This window comes from Necator americanus, chromosome IV (assembly GCF_031761385.1).
Source record: "Necator americanus strain Aroian chromosome IV, whole genome shotgun sequence".
NCBI lineage: Eukaryota > Metazoa > Nematoda > Chromadorea > Rhabditida > Ancylostomatidae > Necator > Necator americanus.
The window spans coordinates 1,761,124-1,782,384 of NC_087374.1; the positions used below are offsets into that span (position 1 = coordinate 1,761,124).

Below are 21,261 nucleotides of genomic sequence, written 5' to 3' on the forward strand. Positions count from 1 at the left end.
ACACAACATCAATTTTACCTTAAGCGGTTTTATCGCTTCAATCAAATACAAAAAAAAAATAAATGACGTTAGAAATGTTCCATTTTGTCAACACTTGACACCCTACATATCTTAATGATCTAAGAAAAGAAGAATCGATAAGTTTTAAATATAAAACATAAGGATCAGAGCGCGGAATTCTCCATTAAACGATGTATAACAGTTTACCAGTATATTTTATTATACACGCATAATTAATCCATCTTCTAAGGACATGTTATCTTTGTTGGTTCGTTCGTTGGAGGTTGGGTAGTGTAGCGCAGTTGGTAAGAGGTTCCGCTGTGTTTGCACGATCGATCGGAGGTTCGAATCCGTTCTAGTGCCAACCAAGTCTTTCAAAACTTACGTGGTCGAAAAATTGGTACCAGACTTGTCTGGGAGGATAAAATCGCTGATTTGACACATCGGCTAGCCACCACAAGTTGCTGTATATTATAGTTACACATTCGTGGACCTCAAACGATTCTGAATTGAAGTGAACGTGGTGGCGCGGGTCCCAAGCGGATTGATTAGTGCCAGATCCTTTTTTTTTCTTTTTCTTTCCTTTTTTTTCCTCATATTTGTTCGTGTGTGACTGTAGCCATGCGGATGGTACCAAGGCGGAGAATATTTTTTGACGTTCAAGTTTTACCTTTCATCTTTGCGCAAATGAATTAACGCAAATGAACGTGGGTGACGCATGAAAGCGATGGATTCGGTGCTTTGTTGTCTTCATTCAGGCTTGTAAGGCTTCAGGATTTTGCTAATTTTTTTTCATAGAGAAAAAAAAAAACAGATTCTGGTAGTAACGCGAGGTTTTCCTTAGCGAGCTTTATCCGTTTTTTTCTTCAAACGACAAAAATAAGACTTTATCAATGGTTCCTAAAAATGCATCCATGGAAAAGAGCCAGATGATAGTTACCGGTTGTCATTGCAAATTTTACATTAATTCTTTATACGTAAGAAGTAAAAAAAGAGAATTTAATCAAAGTGCTAAAGAGAGAGATGGAAAGAGAGAGGGAGAGAGGGAGAGAGGGGAAGAAGCGGCGGAGTAGAACCCTAAAAACATCACAAAGAAACAGGACAAAAGCTAAAGTTGATAAGGTTATGTTACTTATGAGTTAAGCTATGTTTGTAATGATTTCCATCCATACGTAATTCAAATTTTCCTTTCTTTCTTTTTTTCTGTGCAGTACGCTAGAGAGCTCCACAATCTGATCGTGGTATCGTTTGAAACGCTAAGCGCAACTTAGATAGAACGTATTGTGATAATGGGGAACTGATAGCGTGCCCATCAGTACAGAAATCCACACGGCATGCGCCAAGGCCTTTTCTTCATCGGCCTTCTGGCTCAGGTCTTATTCGGTAGGGATATCGTTCAGTTTTTTAAGAACAATGATATTTATGGAGAATCAAAGGCAGTGGATCCTTGATCCTTTTCTCTCTTCAGTTTCGGCCGAATACTACGAGATAGAGGGACATTTTTCCAATTTGCGCTACTCCTATCTCTCTGACGGACCTGAGAACTTGGCGGCAAAGCGACAAGCTGTCGAGCAACTATCGCAAAAGGTTGCTTAGTGAGATTTTTTTTCGTTAATTTTCAAATTCCCTCCTTTTAATCGAGTACTTTTTTTTGCAGCTCTCCGCTAGCCTCGATGGAGATTTGTCCGATTTCTATGTGAATAATTTTGAGTGAGTATAATTCTAATATCAAATCATTCGTATGAAAAAATCCAGTAAGAAGTTTTGAGCTTTACTTTTTGAACTTTTCTGCTGAACGATCTGTGTACAACAAAGCAACGCTAATGGATTTTAAGTACTAATTTGTTTCCCAGTTTCCTTCGCTCCTCCAATTTCGATGAGAAGGTAGAGAGTCTTATGAATGCTTCATGTAGGCATTCTGCATGGATTGCAACAAATATGTTCTTATAATATATAATAATATAATAATAGTATAATACATGTAATATTTATATAATATTTACGTAATATATTTTGACCGAACATGAATATGCAGTAAATATGCCTTTATAATATGTGTAATTTAATTTATAGTATATATTATAAAGTATGTATAATACAAATATATATTTTAACTGAAATTTCTTTTTGAAATTTCATATGACAAGTTTTCTTTCGGAAATCTTTCAACTATATCGTAATTATCCTTTTTTAAGACCTTCTTTCTGTATAGTTCGAATAAATAAAAATCTTTGAGAAATAAAACAGAAAAATGATAAAATTATTTCAATTGCACTATATTCTTCGAAAAACTAAAAAACTAAACAAAATAATACAGTATAATTGAAATAAAAGAGTGATAATGTCATTTTATCCGCACTTCTAAAACTTCTAAAAATTTTTTCTTTGATAATAAGCGGCGTAGCGAATGGAGTCGTCAAATTGGAAAATTCTTAGAGTATATATTTCTTACGTTTAGAATCCACGGGATAGGAGCCGGGATACCGACAGTGATTTTTCATGGATTTCTCACGACATCATCCGCACTATCACGACAGGAGATTATTGATCAGATTACTGCCAGCGGAAACATTAAGCTGTACTATTTGGGAAAAATAGGTTTGTGCTTAAAACGCTGTTTTTCTCTAGGATTCGACTGCTTTGGAATTTTTATTCGTCCTTTTTTACTACGTGATACACTTGTATACATAAGGTTTCATTAATGTATACGTCCAGAAATTCCAGAAAATCGGTTCTGAAAATTTCTGTAAAAATTAGACGCTTGGGAGGTGAACTCCAAAAAATCCTCGACTTCGTCAAAGTGATGAATTCGATTCCTTATCAGAAAAATGTGGAGGTAATCTGCAGAAAATTAAGCTGAAAGCTTATTTTTAATCCTGCGGCCTTATCTCCATTGAGTTCCGTCTGGTCACAAATTTTTGGGTGAATCACACGATTTTACTTATATCCGATTTAGACAACGATTTAGATACTGATGTGGAAAATACATTTATTTCTCAATTTATCTTGTGCGGTCGACACCGTCGACTTCAGTCTAGGTTTAACTAGAAAAAAAAACAGAAAAAAAAATTCTGCAGTCAACAGACAAGTGGGGAGGGGAACTTACGATTTGCAAAATTCTGGCCAATTTTTTTTGCACAACAAATTCAATTACGAGTGCCGAAATCGTTAATTGTTTGTTTATTTTTTGTTTATTTGTTTACGGAATAGGCAGTAACCCGGCGTACCGTAGCGCAAGGTTAAGTATACGTTTAGATACATCAATCTTTGCGGATAATTTCAATTAGGTCCCCTTATCTTGAAATTGTCGCTAACGATGTTTCAAAATGTGCGGCACACTTCGTCCGAAGCTATCGATAACGACCAAAGATCAAAAACATGCAGTTTTCCTGAGAGACTAAGCGAATTTTCTGGAAAGAAATTCTTCCACAAAGATTTGAAGAAGAAGCAGCAAAAAGTCGGAAGCTCTAGGAATTAACATCACGAAGATATTTTTTTCAAAAGAAATTCTATTTCCTTGATTTTAACATCGTAAGAACGTCCTTCATGGAACGTTGATCTCATTGTGAATCAATGACCATCGAACTGAAATCGATTAATTAAAGAACTGAAGAACCTCCGCTCTTTTTTTTCAAACATCTGTTCCCAGTTTTCGTTCCTGAATTTTGTGATCTGAATATCAAAATAAATTGTTAACTTGTTCCTAATCTTCTTCTATCTCTCTGTTTATATGCATTGTTTTTTGAACTATTATTATGTTGATAAGGAGAGTGCGAATTTCTCGAGAAAATTTTTCCGAATTTTTCCGAAGATTGAAAGAAAAAGCAGCAAAAGACTTGAAAATTCTAGGGATTAACCTTACGAGGGTACCTTTTCAAAGAAAATCCTGTTACCTCACTTTTATCATCGTAAAAACGTTCCATCAAAAATGTTGATCTCATTGTGAATCAGTGACCACTACACTGAAGTCTATAAATTAAAGAACTCAAAAACCTCCGTTTTTTGCATCTGTTAGCAATCTCCATTTTTGCTAATGGTATTTTAAAGAATAAATTAAGTACGCTGACTCGTTCCTGATTTTTCTTCCTTTCTTTCGATTTTTATTCTAACTCATCTCTTTCTCTACATTGTTTTTAAAATTTTATTGTTATGATAAAAAGAAAAAGTTGGATCCTTTTGTGAAGTCCACTAATTGAATTTCTTCAACTCTTTCAGATTCACTTCCTCCTCTTCCATCAGTGGAAGATAGCGACCCTGCAACAAATTTTACTTGCTATAATGGTGGAATTCTTCTTCCGAACAACACTTGTGTGTGTCCGGGTTTTGTTAGTGGAAAACAATGCGAAATAATCACGTAAGCCGTATTTTCTATTCTTTCTCTAACTCACTGACGATAGAGCTAGCACACAACCCCGCTCTTATGTCCAGAAGCTGTTCTATCTTCAATTTTCTTCTCAGTAGCTTTAGTCGACATGTCTGAGATCCTCTAAGACTAATGTTAAGATTTTTGGGCTCCCACTGACTTAGTGCCTCAATTTTGTCGTACATTGCCTTTAATGACCCCGCCTGACTTCCTAATCACCTCCAAAAATCTGTCCTATTGATCTCTGGGGAACAGAATTAAAGTAAATGGAGCATATACAATCCTCGGAGAGGTAACTGTTTGTTTGAATTAGTACTAAACCATCAACGAGTTATTTTAGATGTCTTCACTCCGGAATTCTCGATAAGAATCGATGCACCTGCCCGCCGGGAGCGTATGCGTTAAATTGCGAACCAAGTAAGGTTTATTTATTATGTGTACACTGTGATCCGCTCTGTTTTGTGAAATTCAAGTCTATAGAAGAGAAATTTTGGTCGCTAAGGATACCATTAAAGACGTTTATTAGAAGCAGACATAAAGCACAGTAGCTAATTTTGCCACCGTGGAAAAAAACACAAAGCATTTTTTCCGCAGTGATAATTGACCTGCCTTTTGCTCCTACATTATCTGACAAACTATCATTTTTTTAATTCCTATTATTTATTTCTATTATTTTTTAACTGATCTATTATTTTTTAAAAATTTTATTTTGAATGGTTCAATCTAAAAATGTCTGCATCGGTTAGGAGGCTGCATGCCGAGCGTGCAAGCAAACATGGACACAACCCATCAATCGTTTATACTTGTCATGAATCTTCGATCGACCATGGCTTATGATCTACATCTGCTGATCGGGCAGGTAAGCACTTTTTACTGTATCGTGAATTAATTTTTCCGAAAAAATAACAAATCCTGTAATGAATACGAAGGCAGTCTTCAGATGCCCACCTGGATCAGTGATATCAATAAAGCAGCGCCAGGACTAATCGATAACTACCTCGTTACCACATATTTACAGTATAGTTAGTACTCAAAGCACTGTTTTTCTCCAGGAATACTTAATTTTAGTTCTATTTTTGCAGAGGACACTTACTATATGAAGAATCAAACCTTTACAACGTCCGCTGATATGTTGGAGTATCTAAATGGTTTAGTGATCTCAGCTGGTGATGATGATCAGCCCACAATTGCAGCCATAAACAGTGCACAATCCTTGTGAGTTCGTAGTTTCCTCAATTTTCTCCCCAAGTTAGTTAAGAGTAGTTTGTAGTGTTTGTTAAAAGCATAACTGTGTAAAAAATAGGAAGAAACTAGCTACGCTCTTAATAAATCCACCTGACGGGGGTCCATTCATCTCCTCACATGGAATTATTTAAAGGCATCACTCCACGAATCTAAGGTTGTACGGATTTCAGGTGGAGTATTCTTATAGGGGACAGTAGATTATGGAGAGGAGGATGATTCCATCCATTCCTTCCTAATTGCCGTAAAAAACGGCCCGGAAGATACGGCTTTAGGCGTTCTGGCGCACTTTTTTCTACAGGGAGTTCGACTGGAGCGCGCCAACCTTGTGCACCGCCTCATCTTCCGGGCCGTTTCTTACGGCAATCAGGAAGAAATGGACGGAATCACCTCCCCCCCCCCCCCCTCACCATAGTCTTCCATCCCGTATACGAATACTCCACCTGAAATCTGTACCACCTCAGATTCGTGGGGTGATGCCTTTAACCTCGCTGGGTGAAAAAGGGGCACATGGATAATTTCCTACGGGTAGAATGGTTAGAGAGTTGCATCTTACTGGCTGATGTGAATGGATGCCAATAATATCTAAAGCCTGTTTATACTTCCATAACTCCACAGCTCTCGGACACCTAACTATTCTAAGTCTGGATGAGTTTGAGTACGAAATACTAGGCCGGAATCGTGCACGGAACTGATCCCTGTTCGTTGTATCTTTTTCCAGTCTTGTTCCGTAAAAGACGGTGTGAAAGACGACGTTCTTTCCTACGTAATCAGTTGCAATGCGCCACCCTTGTGCACCCGCCGCGTCCATGACCCAGCGGAGACTAATGAGATCCTTTTAGTACACCATTCAAGTGAAAACAACGGCTCCTGAAGGGCCCGGAAGTGTACAAGGGTGGGTTGAGGAAAATTCGCCTGTTTTCAGGTCACGCAGTTGTCAAAGCTAAATTCTGAAAGTCTATTTGGATTCAGCGGCTCATTTACTTTCTAATGTAGTCTTCAGAACTTAATTTTGACCACTCCCCAGGATTCCGGCGGTGTGCGATGTATCGATCCGTCGGAGACGGATTTTGGGACATGAATTGGTAGCGGTTTTGTAGTAATTGAGAACTTTTTGTCTGCATTTCCACATTTCGCTGTTATCACGTGACTTATTACCATAGAATCCAGAAACACTAATGCAGACATCGGAATCGCCGCCGGAAGTATTCTGTCATTTTGTCACGTGATACGTTCTGGGCCGAGGCACAGCTTTAGAATCCGCCTCCCAGCCGGATCCACCGATCGATAGGACGATTGTCAGTAGGGCGATCATAGCATCGCGGAACTTCGTCTTTTTCTTATTTTTGACATTTCTTGGCTTTTTCTTCGCGCAACTGCATATGATTACGACTAGTTTGAGGTTCCAGTCCTAAAAAAAATTTTTTTCGGCAAAGCTGGGGCCAGCTCTGCATAATTCTTTTGACCATGGCTCTATGTAACATATTAATCAATATTCGTGAACAGTCCATGACAAGGACGAAATAATTTTGTACGATTCAGCTCTTCACTCATGCATCCAACATCAGTGGTTTACGTCTTCGCGGATTCACTGGATTCTAGTGACATCCCCTACAATCCGAAACTTTCATCGAATTCTATTGAAATAAATACGATACAAGTTATGCTTTCCTGGAGAAATAAGGTAGTATTTTTTTTTGCTAGAATTTCAGCTCTGATAAAGAATTTATGCGAAATATTTGCAGCTGGTCATTCTGCTCTCAGAAACCGACGACGCTCCAATGGACTACTTCGGCGATTATTACGATATATTCCGTCGTGTTGTGAAAGCAACCCAAGGCGATTTGATCGTGTACGAGAAGGAGAACGCTGCTAATGTACGTTTAGAATTATCCACATAAAAAAAATGAATTTTTAAAATCTTAAAAAAAATTGTAAAAGAAAATTCGAAAAAAAAATTAAACCAAATCAATTAAAGTTGATTATCGACAGGAAATTCTTAGAAATCGTGCACGTCCATTTAAAAATGCAAAGATATAAATGAAACATTTTTAAATATTTTTGTTGAGATAAAAATGAGATTGTTTCTAGCATTTTCTTCGAATCGAATCGGGAATCAGATGAAAATTTATAGATCATCGACCAATTACTACCGTATTACTATCAAATGGAAAACATGGCCGCTTTGTACGGTATTAGCCCTCAGGACGATGTTGTAGTCAACATCCGAGCTGACTATCCCTCTCAAGTCGTATATATACTTATCACCGCCGAAAATTCACCAGGTAGTTAACGTTAACTCTTTTTCTGTTGAATTCTTTCGTAATAGTTTAGATTTCAGCGCCTGGTGTACTCGATCAGAATGGGTCCCCACCGAAACCGGAAACATCGGGTAGATATTTTAAGGTACGGTGACTTTACTTGACTTAAAGGTATCACCCCACGAGGGGGGTGGGGTGGGTTGGTACGGGTTTCAGGTGGGTTATGCCTATACAAGGTCGTAGATTATGGAGAGGATGGTGATTCCGTCCATTTCTTCCTAATTGCCGTAAAAAAAACGGGCTGGAAGATGTAGCGCGTGCACAAGGCTGGCGCGCTCCAATCGAACTCGTTGTAGAAAATAGCTCCCCGGAACGCTCGAAGCCGCATCTTCTGGGCAGTTTTTCACGGCAATCAGGAAGAAATGGACGGAATCACCCCACTCCCTATAATCTACGACCCCGTATAGGCGTAACCCACCTGAAACCCGCAACGCCCGTGATCCGTGGGGTGATCAATCACCAGGCTGATATTATTGCCTGAGGCGGTTGCCCGCTTCTTCGCCAAGGCGTGTCGTCCTTACGCGTAGCTCTGTCCATCCTCGATCTTCATCATTAGCTTGGATACAATCAATCTATTCGTCACTATTCTATATCCTGGAAAATCTGAGGTTTTGCCTGAACTTCCTATCCACACCGAGTGTTCGCAGTTCCTTTTATCCGATAGAGCGACTTCTTAGAAAACAGAGTGCAGTAAACCGCAAATCCTCTTTACGCTGCTTTTTTTCCGTCAGTTTTAGAGCTGTAAAGAGTTGTTTCGTTGAGAAACGGAGTCTTCTGATCCCTGGACTTCTAACAGGTCGTGGATTTCACATTTTCGCTTTTAGCGTTCTTGCAAAGTGCTGCATTTTGTAAATTAGCAAACTATCTCTCAAACCTTGTTTATAGCTTGTGAGAATCCAATATCAAAAATTTCTCGATTCCTGATTTTAAAGGTAGCAGATGATTAAACGGTAGGAAGCGCGAAAATGACAATGTTAGAACTAAAATCCATGGAAAATTTGTGTTAGAAGGCCCCTGAAAGTCAGCATTCTCGATCGAATAATTCTACGATGCATCTAACAACGTGTAGTGTATGCGAACGCAAGCATACACGCCGCGTCTGCCAGCAGGCGGACCATCAATGGAGTGTTAACACTGCCTCTCCTGCTCGGTGGCGAACATTGTGTATGCGCCGGTACTCGCCCAAATGGGGCGTTGTCAGGTGTCTGGTAGGAAGATTCGATCGACAAGGCCTTTCTTCACGCCGTTCCTTAGGATAATAAATAGTATTTAAGCATGGTGGCCCCATAATTGTGATCTACGCCTCTAACCGCTATCTTTTTATGGAAGAACCCCAACATCGTCAAATTTGTGGTATGCTAAACTTGGTGTGCTGCCTTTAACTTGCCGCCGTTCAGAAAATTAATGAAGTTGAGAACTTCCACAGCGAAGATTCACAACATGGTTCTGGAAATAAACAAGTATCACTGATCCCATAATTCACGATTGTATTCAGCTCTTTCGAACAACCGCTACAGCAATGCCCAAAATCACGGTGACATCAAAGCGGAACGCAAGCACCAACGTTCGTGTCTGGATAAACTCACCAAATACCGTATTCCTAGCCTCGAATCCCGATCCGACTGTGGATGTTGGCAGTGCCGTTTCCGTTTCCGGTATTTTTCTTTTTCGCGGGAACTGTTTGAAAATGATATAATTTATTTGTGGAATTACAGAGTTGACCACATATACAACCGCTTTCATTGCTGGTTTCGTGTCTTCGGTCACGATTGCCACTTACGATATGAAAGGATCACCGATCCGGAAAGCAGCGGTCGGTAGCTCAAGCAGGAACGCTGAATGCACTTATCCGCATATATTCCCAGCAGCAGAAAGCTGTACGCTTGGACCTTTTTTGTGAGTTTCTTATTTACATCGTAGTTGTTGTTGGTAAATAAAAGCAAGACAATGATTTTTAGACAGGAGTTGACTTTTACGACTGACTCTAGGACCGTTTACCGACTAATTCCTGGTTTTTGCGCTCAACCAGGTTTGTTTCAGCTTTGTTTTGACAAAGAAGTAGAAGAAAATTTCGAGAAAAAGTGTATCTCAACAGAAAATAGAGCTCTATTTTTACTGCATTTTTTTTAAAAATGTACTGTAGGTCAAACGCTGAAGGAAAATTATGCACGAAATCCGCTTCGATTCAGATCATCCGTCACCAATCCCATTCTCTTGTTTTAACGGTGGCACTAAAACTGGTACAGCGACTTGTCGTTGTACGAATTTGTTCACGGGACGGAATTGCGCTACACCGGTATGTCTAAACGGCGGTGAGGTGGAGAAATTCCCTGGTAACGGTAGGCCGCTGTGCGAATGTCCAGCAGGTTACGGTGGAGATCATTGTGAAATTTGTGAGTTGTATGCAATTTTTTTTGGGTTTGACTTCCCTGACTTAAAAAAAGGATGAGAAGAATTTTTGAATTTCCAGTGTCCTGTAGCACACCTTCCACGAATATTTTCGGCTCTACGAAACGTTCACTGGCCGTCGTCATTCAGAACAGTTTTTCACAAGCTTGGGTACGTTCTTCTATGGAGTTCTCTCCTAAAGGCATCACCCCACGAATCTGAGGTGGTACGGATTTCAGGTGGAATACTCTTACAAGGAATAGTAGATTATGGAGAGAAGGGTGATTCCGTCGATTTCTTCCTAATTGCAGCAGAAAACGGCCCGGAAGATACGGCTTCGGGCGTTGCGGAGCGCTATTTTCTACAACGAGTTCGACTGGAGCGCACCAGCCTTGTGCGGCGCCGCATCTTCCGTGCCGTTTTTTTTGCGGCAATTAGGAAGAAATGGACGGAATCACCCTCCTCTCCATAATCTACTATTCCCTATAAGAATACTCCACCTGAAATTTGCACCGCCTGAGGTGATGCCTTTAGAAATACTAGAATAAAAATAAATAAAAACACCAGCTGATTTTTTTGTGGCGTAACATCTTCCATGGATAAAGAAAAAACAACATAATTAGGTGATTTATTTCATAATCTTCATGGATTGCCGCCCTTTTCCTGAAGAACCTCTAATTATTTGTTAATGTACAATTTTGATAGAAGAATTAAGAGGAAAAAATGAGTGTTTCCTCGATTTTCGTTCTCATTTTCTACGAAAAGAACCAAGATCCACAATGAGCCTGGAAGAGCATTGAAATTTTTAATTCTGAAACTACCGATCATGGGAATCACGTTTACTTTGAGTTCTATTATCAGTTAAGAGGTTGCAAAATGGAAATAAAAATAATGATTGTAATAATAATAATAATAATAATAATAATAATAATAATAATAATAATAATAATAATAATAATAATAATAGTAATAGTAATAGTAATACTAATAATAACAATAATAACTAGTTAAAAGTATATAATTAACTGCATAAATTACTTTAACGCAATTACTAAACTTTTTCCATGCTATACAGCTCAAGAGAGCTGTTAGGGTAAGACACGTAAAGCTCGGACAATGAACCCTTCCTTACTAAGGGACCGTTTGCTTCTGGCTCTAGTACTGCCTCTAATGCTTAGAAGGTTATATTTTATGATTTTCTGATATCTTTAAAAGAAAGAAAAAGAAGAAGTTTGGATTCTTAGAAAAGAAAACTTTGTTGAAAAAAATCTCGCATAAGCTATGGGAGAATATGGAAAAATCTGTATTATTTCTATCGAAAAAAGTGACAAATGATAATTAGTAGATGAACATTTCATTTTTTTTCCATAAGTCTCAACATAAAAATAATCAAGGGAAGGTCCCAAGCGCTGTATCGATCCGCTTAGGATTGATTGCAGTTCGGAATCGCTAAGGTTGAGGTCAAGTAATTTTCAATCTGTCGGGAAAAATAAGTGAAGAAATTCTTCCCACGTTCCATTATTTAATGAAATTTTGAGGTACGATGGGACCTAAAGTTGATGATCTGCTTGAGAGAAAATTATCCTGTATAATTGAACTAATTCTTCCAGCTCAACGACCATATTAACTCCGGGCTGACTGCACTTTTGAACTATATGGGACAAGCGGACGCTTTCGATCAATACATCCTGTCTACCTATAACACCATTACGGTCCAAGGTCAGATTTGTGGAGCTATTCCTTAAAAATAAACAAAATGTAAACAATGAAGTACTGTACTGTCATGGACAATTGAATATTGATTTTTTCATTGATATACTTCAACTGTAGCCAAGAAGGATATGACAATAAAAGAATAATAATGAGAATAAAAAAGTATTGATCTTTATTTTAAATTTATTTTTAATCGAATATTATTCGTTATTGATCGCTATATCGAATTATTTATAGGTCAGCCAACTGTACGTACAGTTATAACTCCTTACTCAACAGCTACAACATTCCTGAATGCCACAACATCTGCTGCTATTTTATATCAGTGGGTTGGAATTTTTACCGGGTATAATAAATAAATAGATAAATAAATAAAAATATGAAGCGTGATCTAAATTGATTGCATGGGTACTGTTAGAAGTGCGGTACTTTTTTTTTGGAAAGAAAATTCTAGAAATGTTCGTGGGGAAAAAAGAGAAGAGTAAGCAGAAGAGAAATTTCAGATATTCTGCTGCATGTATGTAAAATAGAAAACTTCTTTTAAGAAATTATTTACTTTTTATTATTTTATTATTTATTTTTTGAATTATAATCGTCATTTTTCCCAGAAAGTGTGATTTTTTTCTTCCAGAAATTCCCAATACGAAACGCAACCATCGCTGGATGCACTATGGCAAACAATTGAGAGTACTCCATACGACAAATCCTCGATTTTTCTTTTCACTGACGCCGCACCTTCTTCCTCCTCGGTTAACATAGATATTACGAGTATCACGTGAGTGCGAACAGACGATTTTTACCGTTTTCCTCTGAGGGAATCTGTCTGTTTCAAAGGAACTTTTTTTCTAATTTAATTTTGTTTAAATTTATTCTTCTTTAGACTCCTGGCTATCGAACGTCAACTACAAATCAACGTGATCATCACCGCTCCTTATCAGATGAGCAGTCAATGTATGATGGGCGCATTTGCTTCGATCTACTCTCAATTAACCTACGCAACGGGCGGTACAATCCTGAATCTCTGTGAACCGTATAAAAATTTCTATCCAAGAGATATTATTACAGAGGTATTTGGCTAATCTGCCGTGGTTTCATCTACAAATTCTCTCCAATTTTATTTTCACAGTTCTTCACCGGTTACGGTATTACTCATCATCATGTGGAAACGCTGCAAGAAGTAATGATTTCGGATTGTTCCATCCCGACAGAGATCCTGTTCTATATCGATGATCCATCAACACAAGTTTATGCATTTGTGAACAGTGGTAAGGTTTGAATATTATTTAAATTCAAAGTCAAAATTAAGCTGATTTGACATTTAAAATTCAGAAAAAAAGAAATAATAAATAATAAATAATATCAAAATATATAATATCAAAATAAAAATAAAATAAAAAAAATTATTTTAAAAAAATACAAGAATAAAATGAAAAAAATAAATTATATAAACATAAAAAAATAATATCAAAACAATAAGTAGTAAAAGAAAGTTGATTTGGCTAAAGTTTAAATTGAACTTCACAGTCAATTTTAACTAATCCAAGAAAATTTTAGTGCAGATCGAAAGTTTCAATGTTGACATGGCTGATAACGACAGTGGTCCTAAAATGTACAGTATACCGTCTCAAGTACTAACGCCATTCTTTGGTATTTATCAAATATTTCCAACCGTTTACAATCGTCTCGGGTGAGCTCTTGGTTTGTAGCAAATTCGAAGATTTATTGTGGTTATTAAATTATTAGTACTACTACTATTATTAGTTCTTGTTTATTTGTTTATTTTCGCATTCTTTATCGTCACGGTTGTTTATTGTGTTTTATTCTATAGTATATCCTATAGAATTCGGTGCTTTTCAGCTATACACTGAGAGTTCAAGCGGCTCCGAACTCGACGCTTGGCTCGTGTTCGGTTCGGATTGTTGAGAAAACTCAACTCGCCGCATATCTCGGATTTACGTCGGATCCTTCAAAGGACAGTCCTTCCCAAACTCTCACTTACGGTACGTTGTACAGTTAAATCAAATAAATAAACTAATAAACAAGAAAATAACAGGAAGAGAACAAGAAAGAAGAAGAACAAGAAGAAAACAAGAAATAACAAGAAAATAACTAAATAAACTAATAAACAAGAAAACAAACAATAAATAACCTGTACCGATAAACAGGTTGGACAACAGGTTCTCTCAAAAACTGTCGAGAAGAATTCAATTGCCCATATCCCGATTATTGATTACTGTTGATATTGACTATTGATTATTTCTCAGTTTTTCCCTGGAAATATCGCAGTTTTGTGTGTTTTAGGCACGGCAGGGTTTTTTTTTGACTGTAGGAGGTTCTAGAAATTTTGTAGGATATTATTTTATCGATTAACACATATCTGTCTTTCATAGCTATCCCTTCTAGCAACTTCCTCTAATCCTGTGGTGCATGTGAGCTCACAGTTCCAATCGGATGTCCAACCGAACATCGTTTTCCACAACAGCGACGAGACAGTACGGTACAAGTGAGTTTAAATCTCTAAACAACGTACATTTTGGAATTATTACACAGTCTCACCACGAATTCTGAGAAATTTTATTGAAATTTTCAGCGCAACGGGCACTCGTCGCCTACCATCGTGTCATTATGAGAGTTTCTATGGGACTCCGTTTACTTGTAATAAACTATACAGTTATTTCCTGGCAACGGTAAGATTTATGTCAAAAAGTGACGGTTTCAGTAGAGGACGAAATGTACACGGTATATATGTATGTATACGGTCACCAAAGAATTTTTTAAATCAAATTTCAATAAGAAGTAACACCTAAAGATGAATATTAATACTTATTGGTTTTAACTCCAGTAATTGTATAAATATTGTTAGATATTTAAAAAAATATTATAAAAAAATAGATAGAGTTAATTCATAAAGAGTAATTAGTTCATAAAAATTCCCGTAGGCGATTAGAAATTTCTTTAACGTTCCTTAAAAAACGACAATAAAAAAAAATAATAATCAGAATAAAAAAGTTGAAAAAAAAAATAAAAAAAAAAGAAAAGGAAGAAGAAAAAAGAAAAAAAAACCTGAGGCCAGGTGCAATTGCATAAACTGTTCTGAATTGAAATGGGACCTTGGGTCATCGCCGCAGATCGAATAGGGTAAGAGCCCCGACTCGACCACAATTGCGCCGGGGTTCAGGCTGGATTTTGTCCCGTTTATTGCAGCTGTCACCACAGACAGCACTGAACTGTAACCGTTCATATATTATTGTACGTCCTCCTAAATCACGTTAGTAAAACAAAAAAAAAAACAAACAAGAAAACAAAAATTCGAAAATTTTTTTTTGATGGCGAATCACCTCTACTTACAGTAGAAATTAAAAATTCTCCTCAATTTAGATAGCGCTACAGACAAAAATATAAATTCTCCTCATTTTAGATAACCCTACAGACAAAAATATAAATTCTCCTCAATTTACATAGCCCTACAGACAAAAATATAAATTCTCCTCATTTTAGATAACCCTACAAACCAACGAAGCAACAATGCAGCGTACACAAAGAGCATATTGCTATTTGGAGCCGACCGTCTGCCTCAACGGTGGCACATCGGCCGATGGTAGAAGCGAAGCTGATCTACTTTTTAAGAAGATTTATTTATTTATTTATTTGTTTATTTATTTACTGATTCTAGATAATACATGTAATTGTCGACCGGGTTTCAACGGTGCAAAATGTGAGAGCCCAATTTGTCAAAACGGTGGTGTGGTGGTGGATTATAAATGCGTTTGTGAAGCCGGTTATACGGGACAATTTTGTCAATACGGTAAGTAAATTTTGCAAGAAAGCTAAAAATAAACAACAACAACAACAACAAAACGGGTTCAACCATTTCTACATTCAGTTGCTTGCCAAGAATGGAACTATCTGGAGACACACGATGTTAGACAACACGAGTTCCGACAGGTACACTGTAGGGGAAAATTGCGGTGTTTCAACGAATTTTTTTTTCTCACGAGAGTTTTCTGGAGAATTAATTTCTCCTGCTGTTTATTTCCTTTTTTTCTTGCTTATTTTTTGTGCGGGATCATTCTCATTCTCTAAAATTTCAGATAACGTTTGTCGTTGAAAAGAACATTGGAATGGTACTCCCGACGGTCTATCTTCAACAGGTGGGCGGCGATGAGCTCGGATATTGGAATTGGGAGTTTTGGGGATTACGACTGGCTTTGACTTGAAGGCACCCACGTATCCGGCGTGGTAGGGATTTTCGTTAAAGAATATCGGGTCGTGGATTGCGAACACAGGGGTGGTTCTGCTTATTTCTCGCTGCATCACTGTAAACGGACGGCTTCGGAATGCGGTCTCTTACGTCGTCCTCCATTGCAACGCACCACCCTTACGCCCCGCCTGCGATTCATCGAATGAAATGAATTGCCCATTGGGGCGTCCGAATGAATTTTCGACGAATCGCAGGCGGGGGCGGGGCGCTAGGGTGGCGCGCTGGAATAGACGACGTCGTAAGACGCACAACGTTCCGGAGCTGTCTGCTTACAGTGATGAAGGCAGAGATGAGCGGAAGCTCGACTGTATTTAGAACCTGTGACCCGACATAGATATTCTCCAACGAAAATCCATAACACGCCGGATTCGTGGGGTGATGCCTTTAAGGCTGGTGTTCCGAATATTTTACGTTAGAAGCTATTTATGGGAGCCCACAGATGATCTGCATTTTTATTTTGGTACTTTTTCAGTTAGGTAATTTTTATGGTAAACCGGTTAAAAAGCTTACAAGGAACATTTGGAAAAGTAATTGGTGGAAAAATTTAGTGCAGAACAAAGCTCAAAGGAACCTTAGTCCCGATTCTCATTGTGGTTTCTAAATTAGGAACCACCTGAACCACGAAGCACTTGAACCTCTTTTTTTTAATGTTTCTTCCTGTAAAATAAGCATTCCTCTCAATTTTGCGCATAGAAAACTAGTTTTGAATTTTTTTCAACTTTAAACTAATTAAAGAAGAGCTGAGCCAACAAAAAAGAATTAAGATTACATTCTTTGCAATAGAGTACCCAAATACGTGTGTCAACAAAGTGTTTTTCAGAAAGAACTGAGACTGGAATGTAAGAAATTCCTCCCATCTGTAAAAGGATGCTTTTTATTTCTCTTCAGTAACCAGTTATAATCAGCGATAAAACTTTACTTATCATCTTATTTGTTATTATTTCCCTTGATATTCCCTAAATCGAGGTAAGGTAATGGCGAAAAACTGGGATTTTCAGGAAATATTCTTGAAAAACATCTCCAAGAACTTCTCTTAACACTTACATTTAGTACTAGTTTAAAAATACTCGTTATTTGAAAGTTAGAGCAGCAGTAACTTTACGTTCTCCTTTCAGAACCTATTTCTTTTGCCGAAATTTTCCAATTTCAGATGATCGCCAGCTTCGTCAACGAAACAGAGAGCAACAACATCCCGAAGCAATATTCGCTTGTCACTTTCGACGAAAATGGTAGGTTCTATGAGTTTTATCGCTTATCGTAACGTCTTGACGTCTATAACGTTTATAGTCGTGACAAATGTCGTTAGTACTTCAAACACTGATCAATTTGTCAACATCTTCAACAACGCCCTGAATAACTCCACAAATACTGACCCAGTTTCGACATTGGCCGGCCAAGCAATAGAAGAGGTGCGATTGAACAGAGTTGAAGGCAACGCATCACCAAACAGACAACGTTGAGATCTCATTTGGCAAATATAGGGTTCAAGGTGTAGATTATGAATATGAGCGACGCCCTTTTTAATTCCTCCTAGTCGTCCTGAAAAGCAGCGTGGGAATTGCATTAACTCCTACGAAGCACGTCAGAACGCGCCACTCCTACACACGCTTTGTTTGCGCGAGCCACGGCCAGCATCAATGAGGTCCTCTCAGCCGTCTACTGAAAGTGAACCAATGAACAGGCTGCCATGAGTACCGGAGCGTGCAGAAGGGTGGCGCGTTTACACGTGACTCGTAGGGAAGAACGGAGTTTCCCACGCCCATTTTCAGAAAAATTAGAGAGAACGAGAAGCGAGAACTGAGCGGGGTCAAGTTCATACTCGTAATCTACACCTCGGACTCTATATTTGCCCGCAGAGAACCTAACATTGTTAGTTTTGTGATACGCTGCCATTGAAGAATATTTTAGAAAATGAAAAGAAAAAACAGAAATTGCTTACATTATTACAAATTACAGGCTTACAAAATCACAATTCAACCACCATCTATTATTTATTTGTTCACTTCACACAACTTCACCAAATTCTCCAATACTATCATCAAACAACGCCTTGGAACTCAGGTAAAATTACCAGTATTTTTTTCTGTTTCTGGAATACGTGATTTTGAGATTTGGGTCATTAAGTTGTTGGTATATCCTGATGGATGAGGAGCATAAAAGGGAAAAAAAAGAATCCTCAGCATGAGCTTGGCCTGCATGACGTATTTTCAACAGGCTATCCGAATCGCAATATTGATTGAATTTTTACCATGCTGTCATAACGAGCCATCTACAGAAGTTTTTTCATCGGAAAATGCGTAAAAATCCAGCTAAGGTATTTTGAAAACTGATAAAAGTATATAAAATTAACGGGAGCACTTTAGTAGAATATCGCAAGCTGAGTTGAGCAGCTGTAACCAGAAAAAAACGCATGCCCTGACTTCAATCCCCACGAATTTCTCTGGAACTATCTGGGATCTAGTTCAATTCTTCTCACAGGCAATACCTGAGCATGATCCTCATTTCTTCCTTCTGTTTGAAAACCATCTGCCTCCCCATCAGACAGTCTCAGACAATCTTGTCTCACCATATTTTATTATTTATTATTTTATTTAAATTTTATTTAAATATTTTTTGCTATTGGTAATGTTTTGCCAAACAAACCGTCGTTGAAATTGACCAGGATCATCCTGAATTGGAGGACAGATCTCACACGAAGACTTTTCACTTTCCGCGAGAATAGAATGTATCAAAAGTAAATTTCCAATTTCTGCAAAAAACGGACTGAAATTTGTTATTATTAATTAATTATTCATTTATTCATTTTGTTCCTGAAACAGTCATATTCTTTCTTTTTTAGTGTAGCTTTAGTAGAAAAGAATAAAAGAGTAAATCAATAAACTTGAAAATACGGGGAACCGTACTTTCGTACTACCGTACCGCGAATCCAAATGTCTGCTTGTCACTTCAGGCAATAAATAAATAAATAAATACTAATAATTATTAAAAATAAATGAATAATAAATATAATAGATTCAGGCAATAAATTACAAATATAATAAATTGTCTCGAACTCCTCAAAACGCTACTAACCCCATATTTTTTAGGTTAACATCTTTTCAATGCAACTGCAGACTTACCCCCAGCAACCAAATGATTTCCGTGTTCCCATGATTGGTAAGATTACTTTTACTGATTCTAATAATGATTTTTTTAATGGTATTTTTTTTTCTTTTACTAACTCTAGTTCTAATATTGCTAATTTATCTAATTACTACATTGGTATAACAGTAGATGATCATTCAAGTTGACCTTTTTAAGCACGTCAATCCGGAGGACGTCTCTTACCACTGACAGTGTTAGCAGCCAGGGATGTAAATATTTATTCATCTTGTTTAAAAAAAATAATCTCTGCGCTGAATCTCGTATATTTTCAGCTCTTGAGAGTTCTTGTTTCGGCAGTTAAAGAGAACGCTCTGCTCTACGATGATGGTTTCAAGGTCCCAGTACAATTTGAAAAGCAGATCATTGTGTTTAGGGTTAAATTATTTTGTAAACAACTCATGTAGGACTGTACCACACAGCAAACGGTTAGCTTTTTCGTCGAATCCACTGCATCTCGGGTGATTCTGGATATTACGGGGAATGACGTAACCACTAACGGGGCTGTTTCTGTCACCGATGGACAAGGTTCGCAATTTGCATTCCTAGCTACTTAAAGATAGCACATCACGAAACTGACGTTGTTTGTGTCTTTGAGAGGAAATATAGATTTCGGAGTGTAGATTACTCGTATACGTTACGCTGCTCCGCTCAATTCCCCCCGGATCGCCCTTGAAGAGCGCGTGAGAAACGGGGTTTTTCCCTACGAGATGCGTTAGAACGCGCCGCCTCCGCACACATCCACAAGCCAGTCGAAAATCAGTTAGGTCTTTCCTGCAGCTTATCCAAGTAAGACCAGTTAATAGTCTGCTGAAGAAACCGTGTAGCGCGCACAGGGATGGTGCGTTCTAACGTGCCACGTAGGAACAAACGCCATTCCCACGGCGTTTTCCAGGAAAATCAGGGTGGACTGAGCAGGGATACACTCATAATCGTAATCTTCACCCCGAGCTCTATATTTGCCCACAAAGACCCCAACACCAGCTCAGTCAGTTTTGAGAGAAAATAAATTTTAGTTACTTATGGATAACTTATTCAGGAAACGCTGTACCTGTGAAAAGCGGGAATGCACTGATGAACGATGCAGCTGCGTTAGTGGTCGAGTTCCGTAAGTCCCTACCATTTTTGCGTTAGCAAGATTTTATAAGAGAAGAAGTTCTATAATCTCTTTCTTATGTCTCAAAATATATTTAGCGCTGAAATCAGGCGGACCTGTTGGAGGTAAATGGACTGTCACTATCAAAACCACTTCCGGTAGTTGTTTCATACAGGTGAGTTTCTTCGTGAGCTCTTTTTTTGTTGTATCACTTGAAAAAAAAATTAATCTGAGAAAAAATATTTGGGAACATGGGATGTGTTGAGCTAGGATGTGGAAAAGACGGAATAGAAGTGAGCTTTCGTTGAGAGTATCTCTTTTTTTCTGTGTTCAGGCGAAGAAGAACCATTTATTCGACTAAACTAAAAACTGAACTTTACTACTTTTTTGCATCTTTTTAATTCGAGAAAATTTTTGAATTTTTGAAAAGAAGCAAAGCTAAGCAGCAATGATTTTCCCTACTTTTTTCTCTTCTCGGTAAAAATACTTTACGTCAAACTTCAGGAGAGAACAGTTTTTGACCTCTTGAACATAACTTTACCATTTAGTCTTGGCTTTAAGCTTCCTCACCATACTGTACTTTTTTCTTTTCCCAAAAATATATTTTCGTAATGAACGGAAGGTTGCGTCACGTACTAATCGCCCATAGTTAAGAAATTTTTCCCCTGGAAAACTCTTGGATTTTCTCTGCCCATCACCTTTTTCCATTGACCACTAACAAAAACACTAGCAATTT

At 37.9% G+C, this 21,261-nt stretch overlaps 1 protein-coding gene across 3 annotated transcripts in view; it reads left to right on the forward strand.

The window, feature by feature from the left end:
- Window positions 1-1,334: 1,334 nt before the first annotated feature.
- The window catches only part of RB195_000160 (uncharacterized protein), a gene marked incomplete at both ends in the record, with an annotated part of 31,037 nt that continues 11,110 nt past the window's right edge, over window positions 1,335-21,261 (forward strand). For 2 of the 3 annotated variants that reach the window (XM_064196342.1, XM_064196340.1), the window contains 40 exons: window positions 1,335-1,383; window positions 1,469-1,587; window positions 1,658-1,710; window positions 2,459-2,598; window positions 4,216-4,354; window positions 4,704-4,780; window positions 5,110-5,222; window positions 5,304-5,385; window positions 5,446-5,578; window positions 7,148-7,289; window positions 7,351-7,482; window positions 7,740-7,890; window positions 7,947-8,011; window positions 9,422-9,581; window positions 9,642-9,822; window positions 9,885-9,955; window positions 10,116-10,319; window positions 10,397-10,485; window positions 11,925-12,033; window positions 12,265-12,352; window positions 12,659-12,802; window positions 12,908-13,094; window positions 13,154-13,292; window positions 13,582-13,714; window positions 13,885-14,027; window positions 14,431-14,530; window positions 14,618-14,714; window positions 15,526-15,625; window positions 15,701-15,832; window positions 15,911-15,972; window positions 16,119-16,178; window positions 17,439-17,517; window positions 17,576-17,697; window positions 18,245-18,349; window positions 19,375-19,444; window positions 19,589-19,641; window positions 19,705-19,767; window positions 19,837-19,957; window positions 20,469-20,537; window positions 20,624-20,700. In XM_064196342.1, the coding sequence (XP_064052221.1) occupies window positions 1,335-1,383; window positions 1,469-1,587; window positions 1,658-1,710; window positions 2,459-2,598; window positions 4,216-4,354; window positions 4,704-4,780; window positions 5,110-5,222; window positions 5,304-5,385; window positions 5,446-5,578; window positions 7,148-7,289; window positions 7,351-7,482; window positions 7,740-7,890; window positions 7,947-8,011; window positions 9,422-9,581; window positions 9,642-9,822; window positions 9,885-9,955; window positions 10,116-10,319; window positions 10,397-10,485; window positions 11,925-12,033; window positions 12,265-12,352; window positions 12,659-12,802; window positions 12,908-13,094; window positions 13,154-13,292; window positions 13,582-13,714; window positions 13,885-14,027; window positions 14,431-14,530; window positions 14,618-14,714; window positions 15,526-15,625; window positions 15,701-15,832; window positions 15,911-15,972; window positions 16,119-16,178; window positions 17,439-17,517; window positions 17,576-17,697; window positions 18,245-18,349; window positions 19,375-19,444; window positions 19,589-19,641; window positions 19,705-19,767; window positions 19,837-19,957; window positions 20,469-20,537; window positions 20,624-20,700 (4,353 nt within the window). Of the gene's footprint in view, window positions 1,384-1,468; window positions 1,588-1,657; window positions 1,711-2,458; window positions 2,599-4,215; window positions 4,355-4,629; window positions 4,656-4,703; window positions 4,781-5,109; window positions 5,223-5,303; window positions 5,386-5,445; window positions 5,579-7,147; window positions 7,290-7,350; window positions 7,483-7,739; window positions 7,891-7,946; window positions 8,012-9,421; window positions 9,582-9,641; window positions 9,823-9,884; window positions 9,956-10,115; window positions 10,320-10,396; window positions 10,486-11,924; window positions 12,034-12,264; window positions 12,353-12,658; window positions 12,803-12,907; window positions 13,095-13,153; window positions 13,293-13,581; window positions 13,715-13,884; window positions 14,028-14,430; window positions 14,531-14,617; window positions 14,715-15,525; window positions 15,626-15,700; window positions 15,833-15,910; window positions 15,973-16,118; window positions 16,179-17,438; window positions 17,518-17,575; window positions 17,698-18,244; window positions 18,350-19,374; window positions 19,445-19,588; window positions 19,642-19,704; window positions 19,768-19,836; window positions 19,958-20,468; window positions 20,538-20,623; window positions 20,701-21,261 lie in introns of those variants that run through there. The other variant, XM_064196343.1, reaches the window with a different exon arrangement.